This window comes from Crocuta crocuta, unplaced genomic scaffold (genome assembly GCF_008692635.1).
Source record: "Crocuta crocuta isolate KB4526 unplaced genomic scaffold, BGI_CrCroc_1.0 scaffold216, whole genome shotgun sequence".
NCBI lineage: Eukaryota > Metazoa > Chordata > Mammalia > Carnivora > Hyaenidae > Crocuta > Crocuta crocuta.
The window spans coordinates 942,179-955,200 of NW_027531504.1; the positions used below are offsets into that span (position 1 = coordinate 942,179).

General features: G+C 37.9%; 1 protein-coding gene across 2 annotated transcripts in view; it reads right to left on the minus strand.

Moving 5' to 3' along the window:
• Positions 1-13,022, minus strand: part of UTP20 (UTP20 small subunit processome component) — a 105,295-nt gene that overhangs the window by 4,695 nt on the left and 87,578 nt on the right. For both annotated transcript variants that reach the window (XM_077772282.1, XM_077772281.1), the window contains exons 47-57: positions 11,944-12,085; positions 10,389-10,505; positions 8,494-8,664; positions 8,129-8,260; positions 7,557-7,667; positions 5,580-5,659; positions 5,098-5,167; positions 4,792-4,974; positions 3,684-3,815; positions 3,101-3,233; positions 947-1,134 (exon numbers count right to left, since the gene is read on the minus strand). In XM_077772282.1, coding sequence (XP_077628408.1) covers positions 947-1,134; positions 3,101-3,233; positions 3,684-3,815; positions 4,792-4,974; positions 5,098-5,167; positions 5,580-5,659; positions 7,557-7,667; positions 8,129-8,260; positions 8,494-8,664; positions 10,389-10,505; positions 11,944-12,085 — 1,459 coding nt within the window. The remainder of the gene's footprint in view (positions 1-946; positions 1,135-3,100; positions 3,234-3,683; positions 3,816-4,791; positions 4,975-5,097; positions 5,168-5,579; positions 5,660-7,556; positions 7,668-8,128; positions 8,261-8,493; positions 8,665-10,388; positions 10,506-11,943; positions 12,086-13,022) is intronic.

The following is a 13,022-nucleotide window of genomic DNA, read 5'->3' on the forward strand; positions in this document are numbered from 1 at the left end:
TATTTCTAACTATTTTTAACAAGTCCAAGTAACCAACTGTAATAATACAAATGTAAGGCTAGATGTTGCTCTGAATAGGTCTGGAGAGGGAAGGTCCAAGACCAGAAATTGTGTCACTGTTAATTAACTTCTACCTGCCCCAAACATTTTAGCCCAAATAAAGGGAATATTTTCAAGCTTTGGGGAGATTAATATTCCCTCAGATGATTAGCAGAAAACTTTACAACATTCCAGTATTTTTTTGGTCATTTTCTTCCCCTCCATCTTCTACTCGTTCAGTATTTATGGAGTTCCCACTAGGAGTCAGGCATTGTGTTAGGCCCTAGGAAATCAGAGATGGAGATAATGTTTCTACCCAAGATTTTCATGAACATCATCTCAGTGATCAACAGGTTATGAAGGAGGCAGGACAGATAGTATTGATCTCATTTTATTTTATTTATTTTATTATTTTTTTAAATGTTTTATTTATTTTTAGGAGAGAGAGAGAGAGACAGTGTGAGCAGGGGAGGGTCAGAGAGAGAGGGAATCACAGAATGAAACAGGCTCCAGGCTCTGAGCTGGCAGTCAGCACAGAGCCCGACACGGGGCTCGAACCCACGAACCGCGAGATCATGACCTAAGCGAAAGTCGGTCGCTTAACCGACTAAGCCACCCAGGCGCCCTGATCTCATTTTAATAAAACTTATTTTCCAATGTTGATAAAGAACTTGAATAATAGATGAACATGCTAAATAAGCAAAAATTGGCTAGACTGATAGTCTAAAAATTATCTTTGAAAAACCCTGGCCTTGAGGTTGACCCTTTCTAGCTCCCAACACACCTTTAGAATCACACGTGCAACAAGTCAGCTGTAAGAGTTTCTCCCAAGGGCCAACCCCATTATAATGAACCAGAATGAACATCTCATGTAGATCACAAAAGAAAAGGTTTTGAGAAACCTTACCTTTTGTTCAAGGTCATTTGTTAGAAATCTTACTGCTACAGGTTCTGGTAACTTCTTTTTACTTGTTTTGGACTTCCACTTTCTAGTAAGTTCCTCTGGTTGGCAAGAGGCAAAGAGCAATCCAAAAATCTGGGCTGCAGTGAGCCATACCCAGCTGTGTGGATGCCTTAGGTGACAATGTACATAACCTAAGGGAACCAGAATGCATTTTCAGATGTCTCATGGCTTTCCTAACTCTTTGGTGGTAAATATGATTAGGTTAGGCATTCACTATCGATTATGTGCTTGGATTTAGGAACCAAAGATGAATAAAATAGTCCCCGCTTTCCAGAAGCTCTCAAGAAGCTGGAGAGAAATGAGATGGTGAGACACTGTAAACAACCAGGAAACCAACTCCTCACATAGTGAATGACACAAGGGGTATGAGTAAGCCTAAAGACAGATCAGTTCCATTAGAATCAATTTCAGGTTCAAAGGAGATAAGGTAGCTGTAACATTTACAATTTCTAAATTAGGTAATACAATTTCTAATAATTATTTCTAATTATTGTAGTTGGTGAAGAGTTATCATTAAGTTTTTTTAAATGTTTATTTTATTTTATTTTATTTTTTTAAAATGTTTTATTTATTTCTAGGAGAGAGAGAGAGAGAGAGACAGCATGAGCAGGGGAGGGTCAGAGAGAGAGGGAATCACAGACTGAAACAGGCTCCAGGCTCTGAGCTGTCAGCACAGAGCCCAATGTGAGGCTCGAACTCACAACTGTGAGATCATGACCTGAGGCGAAGTCAGATGCTCAACAAACTGAGCTACCCAGGTGCCCTGGAGAGTTATCATTTATTGAGGCTTTCTGTGTGCCAGGCACAGGGCTAAGTACTTACATATATTTTATTTAGACCTCACAACAGTTCTGTGACCTTAGAACTGTCATTTGTGTTTTACAGATGAGGAAATGTTTCAGAGGGGCCAGGTGAGGCACCAAGTTGTAACAGGCAAGACCAGGCCTGGGCCTCAGCTTGATCTGGCCCCCAACCTTATACTCCCATGTTACATGGCCACTCGCCATACACTACACTTGGAAAATACAGTGGAAAAGCCTTGTGTGTTGTAGGGAACAAGATTAAAAATCTGGATGAACCATATCATATCTGAGTTTTAGTCTATGCTGCTATGTAATTCATAAACATGGTTTTACTTTTGTTCTATATATCTTCTATTTTCTAATAATAGAAACCATACCAGAGTAGACCATATAGTAATTTAGTAATGTCTCATAGGATCATGAGTTCTCTTAAAACAAGTGGGTATTCATTCCATGCTAATGAAATATCTATTTCCTATTGACTAACCAAAACTGAGTATGTTAAATTAAAAATTCTAGGATCTTATTTGTTATTTAAAGAGTGATATACAGGGGTGCCTGGGTGGCTCAGTCTGTTAAACGTCCAACTTTGGTTCAGGTCATGATCTCATGGTTCGTGAGTTCAAGCCCCATGTTGAGCTCTGTGCTGACAGCTCAGAGCCTGAAGCCTGCTTTGGATTTCATGTCCCCCTTTCTGCTCCACCTCAACTCGTGCGTGCTCTCTCAAAAATAAATATATAAAGAAAAAGAGTGATATTCAATAACTTAAATGTCTCACTAGGGTTAAATGGTTTACTAAATCATGGCACATTTGCATGGTTACTTGTAACTGTTTTAAAAAGCTTTCTACTGAGTGTGTTATCGTATAATAATATTCTTATTTAGGTATAAACAAGATATAAAAGTTTATATGGAATTATGCAATCTCTCTAAAAAAACATGTCTATTTAACAATAAGACAGACTGGATGGAAAAATATACCAAATTATCACCAAGCAGTAAGGAAGGCGTTGAAAAACTTTTTTCCTTTCTTTTACTTTCCCATAATTAATATTCCTTCTTTACAAATGAAATATATTACTTGTGAAATCATAAATACATATTGTTTTTCCTAGAAACATATTCACTATAATCAGTTTGAAAAGGACTTTTAAATTTTTTTCTCATGGACTATACCCCTGACATTATAGACTTTCCAAGTATTCATATTCCAATCACCCAAATATGTTTTCAGTTATTCTGTCACAACTAATGTATTTGTTTTTAGATTTAAATAAAAAGGAAAAACACTTACTCCAGATTTTATTTAGCGTCTCGGAGGGCTTGGTAAACTGAATAATATTACATTCCTTGATGAGTTTACTAATCAGTGTAAGAAAACTAAACAGAAGGCGATCTGCAGCTTTTTCTTCAGTCTCTTCCATGATCTAAAAACAGGATGGAAATAAACCGATTAAGACAATTTCAGGATTTCTATCAGTACTACTGTCATTTGGGGTCAGCAATTTTTTGTTGTGGGTGCTGCCCTCTGCACTACTAGATGATCTGCAGCATTCATGGTCTCTGCCCACTAGATGCCAGTAGTACCCTTCACGCTACAGCTGTGACAACCAAAAGTGTCTCCAGATGTTGCTAAATGTCCAGAGGGGCTGGTGGTGGGGTGGTGAAATCACCCTGCTAGAGAAACTTCCATCTTTACATACTAAGGAAGACAACTTACTTTAAATCTCACTTTAAAAAGAAGATCCAGCTACAATGAATTCTTGCTTTCATTAATAAACATTTTTGAACACAAATAATATTTAAGCTATTATCTAACCACCTTAAGTAAAACTACAAAAATTAGCAGAAGTTTTATTCTCTGGCAAATTACTTACATCTTGAAAGTTTTCGGGATTGATTTCCTTCTCAATCACAGGAAGAACAGTTCCAAGTCTTCTTTCAAAAGAGACTCCTTCACTTTCCACAAACAAGCCACAGATGAGGGCAGCTAGCTGTCTATTTAAACTCTACCAAAAGTAACCACAAAAAACAATGTTAATAACACAACTTGGTATGCTGTTTCTAAATTCATAAAATGGGCATGACTCTGTCCTCAAGATTTCTTTATAATGCCAGAAATCAATAGAATATGGGTCTTTGGTGGCTTAAAATGAAAAATATGGAGAATCTTCACACCCAAGAATAACATTATAAAAAGAAATGGAACTCATCATTACTCACATTCCCCCATTTTTAATTAAAAAAAAAAAATCAAGATGAGCACAGAATTGTTGAGTATCAATGTCATATACCTGAAGCTAATATAACAATGTATGTCAATTATATTTCAATAATAAAAAAATTTTTAATTAAAAATAGAAATAAGTTTCATACAGTACCCCCCCAATTCTGACTTTTAATACATGTTACAGTCAGTATTAAGATATGACACATGTTTATATTCCACAAACATGGGTCACTATTGATAGTGGTAAAGTCAGCAAGTGGATACAGTCACTGATAAACATTACATTTCATTAACTGAATAAGCAAAACTGAAAACAAAGATATTCATCACTGGAGAATGGTTAGATACATTCAATACATTCAGGTAGCAGTGAAACTGGCTGACAATCATGTATTGGGACTACAGAGGATTTTTATGTTACACTCTATAACTTCTTATATTTCCTGAAATTTTACTATAAGAATATATATATTTTTAATTTTATTTCCAATATAGTTAACATACAGTGTTAGTTTCAAGTGAACAATATAGTGATTCAACAATTCTATATATTAGTCAGTGCTCATCATAAGTATACTCTAATCCTCATCACCTATTTTACCCCCCCCACACACAGCAAGAATACATTAACATAATCTATTAAAAAAATAAAATTATTTGGGAAAAATTAAAAAATGTTTAATATATATTCTCATTTAAAGTGAATACCAAAAGCTAAGACTTTTCTTTGAAATTTGACTAAAAGCAACCTTAACCTTTTTTGCTCCAAACCAGGTGGTAACCATATCAAAGAGCCAATCTTTTTTCTCAAGGTTGATTTTACTGAGTAAGGATTTGATTGTCATGGACGCCATCTTCTTGCACGTGGCAGAATCATCGTTCACCATCATTAGACAAAGAGGAATAAAGAACATTCCACAATTCTCATGGAGCAGTCCCTAAAAGAAAACAGGCAGTTAAGAGCACACTCAGACTGCAATTTTTACAAATGCCCAAACAAGGGAGGACTGTGGGTTCCCAGGGCTCATGGGAACATAGCTATGGTCTGTGATTCAAGGTACCTGAGGGAATGTGTCAAAGAGATAGGAGATCATTTCCAAAGCAGATTCTCTCCCGGTCTCATGTTCATAACTAAGGCAAGAACAGAGTGGTTAGTATCTTTTGGATTACCAATAACTGCCTTTAAAATTTTTAAACACTGTTATAAGGTGTCAGTCTATTTCTTAAAAAGTGGAAAAAGTATCCATTTTCCTAATCTTAAATACAAATTTATCATGTTACTATTCAGCTTTAAATGTAATTTTGTTAGATTTTTACCATTCTCCTTAAATAGACTCTAATGAAAATCAATGGTCAGACTGAATTCAAAAAGCATGTTACACAACTGTCATATGAAACCAAGCACACTGTCTGATAATCAAGTCAATGATTCATATGATAACACCCTAAGATGTTTAGCTTCTGTCATTTTCAAGACAGCTGCCAAACTGAAATGAGAGGAAACTATTCCTCTGCCCCTATGTAGTTTCTGGCTTAAACTTACTTCAGTTGAGCAAGCATGAATTCCAAGTTTGGTCTCAGTTTGTCACCCAGGGGATAGTCAAGAATGTATTTCAGAAAAACCTAGGAACAGAAGTCACACAGATGATTATTTGGGTCCTATCTCTCCAGGCTTTCTGCTTCCTAACCTGCCAAGATATTGATAAGTTACAAAGACCTTTCAGAAGAGTGATCAATCCTGCCGAGTCAACTGTGCACTTTCCTTTCTTGTCCGACTTCACTTATTCAGGTCCTGCCCCAACTGCCTGATTAAGAGTCAAGTCCTAGCCTACCACTGGCATGGTTGGTTTGGGCTCCAGATCTAAGCTCATATGTTGGAAGCTCCTCTCTTCCACAGGCAGTGTGGTACGGGGGACTGAGCGTGGACTGTGGCCAACCCTGTATTTCCCCTTGAATGACAATGGTGATTGATATTAATACTGATAATAGTAACTAATTCATTTATTAATTATATGCCAATTAATTCTATATGCCAAGCGCTGAGCTAAGTGTTTCTTAGTGAACTATCATCACTTTCTTGGGAGGTAGGGGATATTATTCCCATTTTACAGATGAGGAAAATGAAGCTGGCACAGAGAGGTAAATAACTTGTTCAGGTGACAATGCCAGAATTCCATGCTTGGTCTATCTGCATCCAAAGGCTCTGCTGTCAAACCATTATACTAGGCAGCCTCCTCTATTGATAACATAACCTGCAAGAACTAAGGCACATCATGAAACTTTTTAAGACCTGTTTTTTCTTAGTCATACAATGGAGTAACTATTTCTTTTGACAGGTAATTACAAATAGAAGTCATGCATGTAAAATGCTGGACACACAGCTAGTACTTCATAATAGCTGGCCTTCCCTCTTCCCCTTCTTCCTTCTTCTAGAGACATGCTTCTTCTTTTCCACTCTGGCCTCCTCAGCACCCACACCTTCCTTCAACCCTGAGTTCATTTTCCAGTTCAGACCCCTCTACCTCCTGGGTGTGAAGGCACTCATATAATCTGGGATGAACAAATATGTAAAACACAAATCTACTCTTGTCACTCTCTTCCCTTGATTTCAATAGACTTCTACTATTGGAATAAAGCCCTAAATCTTTAACAAGCACATGAGGTCTTGCCTGACCTGGCTCCCTTCCCCACCTCACCTAACCTTCATTTATCTCCTCCAAGAAGTGAGGCCTCATGCACTGGCTGTTCCCTTCACCTGGAAAGCTAAACCTTATTCTTCCTTCACATTTCTCCTGATAAGCTAATCCTCAGGAAAGCCCTTCTTGATTCTAACACTAAGGTGGTCCTCAACCTGATCATATGCTCTTATCATATACTCTTTCATATTTTGTCAATTCTAAGAAACACAGTTTTTCACGTTTTAACAGATCTGAAATTGGGATGTGTCTTAAAATTGATGGCATCTTGCCACTGTGTCATGGTATTTTCTTTCTTTGAGGTATATAAATAAAGGTATGTCTTATAAATGATGAAATATGACAGTGCTTTCTCTCTCCAGGCACTTAAGGTTCTGTAATTAACTGGAATTTTTGCTTTGTGCCTGTCTACGGTAAAAATTTCATTGATAGGGACTATAAAAATTTCCTTGACTGCTTTTCCAGCAGCACCTGGCACATAGTGATATGAACAAGTAGGTGATGACTGGGCCAATGGATGGAAACCTCTGGTGTAGGTTATCATGCTACAGAAGGAAAAGGTACATCTCTACCCATATGAAATATTCCACATACGATGGGTTATACTCAAAATGTTCTTTGTTAACTGAAAATGCCCTTAAGGCAAAGCAGAGATGCTTCTTATATGTGCTAAGTAAATGGGTTCCTGATTCTCAGAATAAAGCAGCAATGTGACACAAAATCATCAGAATTCAGTCAATGTTGACATTTGTCTGTCTAAACATGGAACAGAGAAGACAGGACCCAACCTTTGTTATCAGAATAAGGCCTATTTCTCTACAAACCTGTCTGCACTGGACTCTGACAGGTTCACTTTGTGCAGAAATTGCCAACTTGGATACTTTCCGCATGACATCGTCAATTTCTGGGACTAACAACTTCCTTGATAAAATGGCCTAAAATAAAAGGAAAAGACATCTCGTTTCATGTTCTGGAGATGGTTGTAAGCTGACCTACTGTTAAAGGAGTCATAGACAATTTTCAAAAATAATAAAAGTAACCTTCAAGACAAAAAGAACATACACTTAAAAATGGTTAAAATGGTGACTTTATGTTTTATATATTTTACAATTAAAAAAACCCCACAAAGTCCAATACAGTAAATACAAACATTTTTTAAACCTTTATTTATTTTCCTCTATTTTTATAGAAGGCTCTGAAAGTGTTAAGAGTTCATGTTCAAACATTTTAATACGTAAGATGTGTTGGCTTATAATTAATCCATCAAAATCATCACAATGCTTATAAATTAATTTTGGAAATCTACAGCTAGTCAAAACACTTTGTTCCACATTATTCTAAGTATCTAATCTGAGGCACATAAACTGTAAAATCCAACATTCTGGTGACATCATACCTTCAGAAGACCAAATGCAGTGGCCTGTCTTGAAGTATCATAAATGTCTTCTTCAGCATATGCTAGGAGAACTTGAAGCTGCTTTTCGGTTATCTGGTAAGACTTCACTTTCTTCACAACTATGGTCACACACTGTAAATTACACTAGTGAGGTTAATAGCCAGGACATCCCACGAGTGAAGAACCAGTGAAATGGTAAGGCCTTAATACAACATCAATGCTTTTTCACACAGGATACCAACCCTCTGGCCTTAGCAAATTAATCTGGAAAAAATTCTGAACAGGACCAAAGGACAATGGGGAAACCTAACTTTGATGTTAAACCTGGTCCTGGCTCTTTCTAAGTATAACTGAAAATACCTCACCTTGAAACAATTTACTACCAAGTGGAAGTTCTGGCCCCTGGCAGCTCCAAGTTTTGCATAGTCCTTCAGTAACAGGAAGAGGTGTTTTGTCAGCTGTTCCGCTTTTGTTTCTATGGAAGGCAGAGGGAACCTCAAAACCCAGATCAGGCATTGTAGAGCACCTGTGATCACCTAAAAAAAAAAAAGAAACCAACCAATTTAGGTAATGAACAAACCCAATAGTCAAGCACCTGAGGCTGTGTAGACTCTATAAGCAATCAGGTTGAAAAAATGAAATACTATGCTCATCCCACTCTGGGAGAACTGGACCAAAAGTGTAAGAAGACAGGGAGGTTTCCTGTTCCCTGCGGTAGAACTTACTGCTTCTTCAAGGCACATAAAGATAACACAAGTAAGTAAGAAAGAGCGTACCACATTCTTAACCTATATGAGTAAATGACTGGATGAGTTTGCCAATTTTATTCATTTTTTTAATGTTTTAATTTTTTATTTATTTTTGAGAGGGAGAGCAGGGGAGAGGCAGAAAGGGAGAGAGATAGAAGCCCAAGCAGGCTCTGCACTGTCAGCACAGAGCCCAACGTGGGGCTCAAACTCATAAACTGTGAGATCATGACCTGAGCTGAAATCAAGAGTTGGATGCTTAACTGACGGAGCCAAGCAGGCATCCTGAATTGGCCAATTTTAGCAACTTTTTTTTTGTCTGGAAAAGTACATTATAAATGACTTTTCTATTTTCTAGAATGGTACTTTAATCTATTCTAAGTGATTGTATACAAGGCACTCTAAAAATAAAAAATGCAAAGATAAAGAGAACACCGTCCCTCTATTTAAGGAGAAGATAGCTGGCTCAGAAATTAAGCATGGAAACAATACACTATAATACAGTTAAGTGCTGTGCAAAGGATATGAAAAACGTGTGCTGGGAGTAAGTGATTACACGAGAATCCCTGAACCTCCAGATCAAACCTTAGGAGATTGCTGAGATCAGTTCCTTCACCTAGTTCAGCTCTGCCTTATAGACCCACACTCCTCTGGTTGCTGTAAATGGTCTTCTTGGGCTGGATTAAATGAAGCCATAGAGGAAAGGCCTTCAGAGTCATAAAGGCCAGAGCTTAAATCCCAACTCTGCAGTTTATTACCTATTCAACTACAGAGATGTTACTTAACCTCCTGGCACCTTCACTGTAAGGCAGTCAGGAAATAGGAGATGTGTCAGCTCTGTCTGGAGTCTGAGGGACTGTGATCATATTCAAGATCTGTGATCTAGGCCAAGTCAGCCGATGCCCTAGTTTTCTCACTGATAGAACAGAAGCATTAATAATCTGTGCTTCATAGGTTGTTATGAGGATTCATACCAGTAGGGGTAGTAGTAATAAAGATGATGATGATTAGCACTGACATGGTGACACCCTTACTCAGCTTCGTGACGTTGCAAGGATCCAAGGAAATAAGTAGTATAATGTATCTACCAGGACTTGTAAAACTGTTTTTTTCTTTTTTAAATTTATTTTTTTAACACTCATTTTTGAGACAGAGACAGAGTGTGAGCAGGAGAGGGGCAGAGAGAAGGAGACACAGAATCCAAAGCAGGCTCTGGGCCCTGAGCTGTCAGCACAGAGCCCGATGCAGGGCTCGAACTCATGAACCATGAGATCATGACCCAAGCTGAAGCTGAAGCTTATCCAACTGAACCACCCAGGTGCGCCAAGACTTGTAAAACTGTTAAAGGCTATCCAAATATATGGGATTATTAAATTGAAAAGCAATGTAATGTAAGGAACAGAGGTAGTTCACAATATCAAAAAGCCACTTAAATACATCATCTTATTAAGCAGAAGCCTAGAAATTCTGCATATTTTGTGCAACACAGCTCTTGTGAAGGAACAGAAGCTCACCTTTACATCCATGGAAACCAGGCAGTCTATGAGGACAGCAACAAAAGGATCCAACATTTCCAGAACATGTTCACTTGAAGACTTGATCTTGGAAGTCTTCAGACTCAGATGTAGCAGCTAAAAGATTCAAAAAGATATTCCACACCAGTTGCCCATAAGACCAAATGAGTTAGGTAAAGGTATAATGATTTTAAGAGACAAGCATGAAACATTAAGATGCTTCTGTCTGAAGTGACAAAAAGCATGGGAAAGGGCTTGGGAGACTCTCAGTAAGTCAGGAAGGGGAGAGCTAACTGTGCAGCTGAGATGCTGAGTTCATTTACCAAATGTTTCCTCAGCATTTACTTTGATTGGAAGCACTGGCTTGGTGCACAGGGCACAGCAATGATCAAGATGAACACGGTTCCTGCCTGATGGATCTTAACCAGGAAGAGAGACTCTAGCAAATAATTAACTGTACATGCAGTGTGCTCTGGGAGTTCTGTGGGGACCCTGGCAAAGGGAGAAGCTGGTGGTGAGGTCCTGGACTGAGAAGAGTGTGGGGAATACAAAACTGAAGGGAAGTCAGTGTGGCTGAGCTGTGTTAGGAATGGCACAATATAAGGCTAGACTCCTATAGCCCAGATGAAGGATCAGGCTCTCAAGAAAAATAGGAGCCAATGAAGGTTTTAAAAAGGAAATAAAATGATCAGATTTGTGGTTTTAGAAGCTCACATCTTTTTAAAAAATTCAAAATAATTTAGAGATGCCCACAGGCAAATCAACAGTGAACCCATAATAACTGTTAGGTCCGAATCATTAATCCTAAGACCATTAATCATCAAAGTAAGTACTAGAAGAGAAAAATGGTAAATGGACCAATGCACCTTAAAAAAAAAATAGCCCACGGGGCACCTGGGTGGTTCAGTTGGTTAAGCATCCAGCTTTTTTCCCCCTTATTATTTATTTATTTATTTAATTTCATAGTTTATTGTCAAATTGGTTTCAATATTAACACCCAGCGCTCATCCCAACAAGTGCCCTCCTCCATGCCCATCACCCCTCCCTTTCGCTCCCCGCCGCCATGCCCATCAGCCCTCAGTTTGTTCTCAATATTTAAGAGTCTCTCATGGTTTGCCTCCCTCCTTCTCCTCAACTATTTTTTCCCCTTCTCCTCCCCCATGGTCCTCTGTTAAGTTTCTCCTGATCCATTTATAAGTGAAAACATACGGTATCTGTCTTTCTCTGCCTGACTTATTTCGCTCACCATCCAACTCTTGATCTCAGCTCAGGTCATGATGTCATGTTTTATGGGATTGAGCCCCACGTCGGGCTCTATGCTGACAGTGTGGAGCCTGCTTAGGATTCTCTCTCTCCCTCTCCCTCTCTACCCCTCCCCTGCTCACACTCTCTCTCCCTCTCAGACTAAATAAATAAACATTAAAAAAAAAAAAGCCCATAATTTATTTCTAGTAAGCTATTTACAGTGGCAATGAGCAGTACTGGAAATTCAGCAGAGGACTGAAAGGCAAACTAACCGTGGACAGCAAATCACACTTTAAGGGTTAATTCTTACCCGAAGCCCAGACTCAATAAATATGTGCATGTTGGTTTTCCTGCTCACAACAGCTTTCTGCCCACCTCGAACTGGAGCTGGCGGGAGCAGAAGACAGCTCTGGGGTGGCAGACGTGGGTCCAGTGCAGGGGCTGTGGGATTTCTGTCAATCACAAAGGAAAAACAGAGGAGAGAACACTGTATGCTGTACTCTAAGTTACGTGACCCTGTCTGGTGACTGTCCAGCACTAAGTGATATGCAGTTCATTGAGGGCTTTTTTCTCCCCTTTAACCATGAGAAACAGATTATTAGGTTGTTGATTAAGGCTGTAGAAAAACCCTAGAAACAAAACTCAGATTGATGAGCACACATTTAAATTGAGATGAACAGTAAAGGGACACTCCCCTTGATGTTTGAAAACAAACACTAAGAAGTTTGTTTAGAATCCAAAAGCAAAATCTAAAGGAAGGTATTTTAAAAACTTTTCAGGTCTAGACATCTGTTTAATCAGAAAAAAAGCTATGTATTTAAAATCTATTCAAACTTTGATTCAATGAATAAAACAAAAATGATGTCAGAGAAATGTCAAAATAACTGGCTGCTGTCACAGCTAACTTACTCATTTATCAAAAAAATAATCTCATACTGAGATTTATCACCTGGAAGGACATTAGCCCAAACACCACAAAGGAGAACCATCTCATAACTCAAACAAGTATATATAATACAGTTATATGATCATATCTGTATTAATTATGTATATAATTATACATATAATTGTATATGTATTATAAATTATATAGTTGTATAATACATGTTAATATGCATGTGAAGTAAAACTTTGGTTTGTGAGCATAATTTGTTCTGAAAAACATGCTTATAATCCAAAGCATTTGTATATCAAAGTGAACTTCAAGAACCATTGTGATCATGTGACATTTAGCATCAGATACTACTTATATTGCAACATATCACTCCTTATCAAGTTAAAACTTATTAGAAATGTTTGCTTCTCTTGCAGAACACTTGCAGAACAAGTTACTCACAATCCAAGGTTTTACTATAAATTGTTTTTACTAAGGTAAATTATAAATTAATC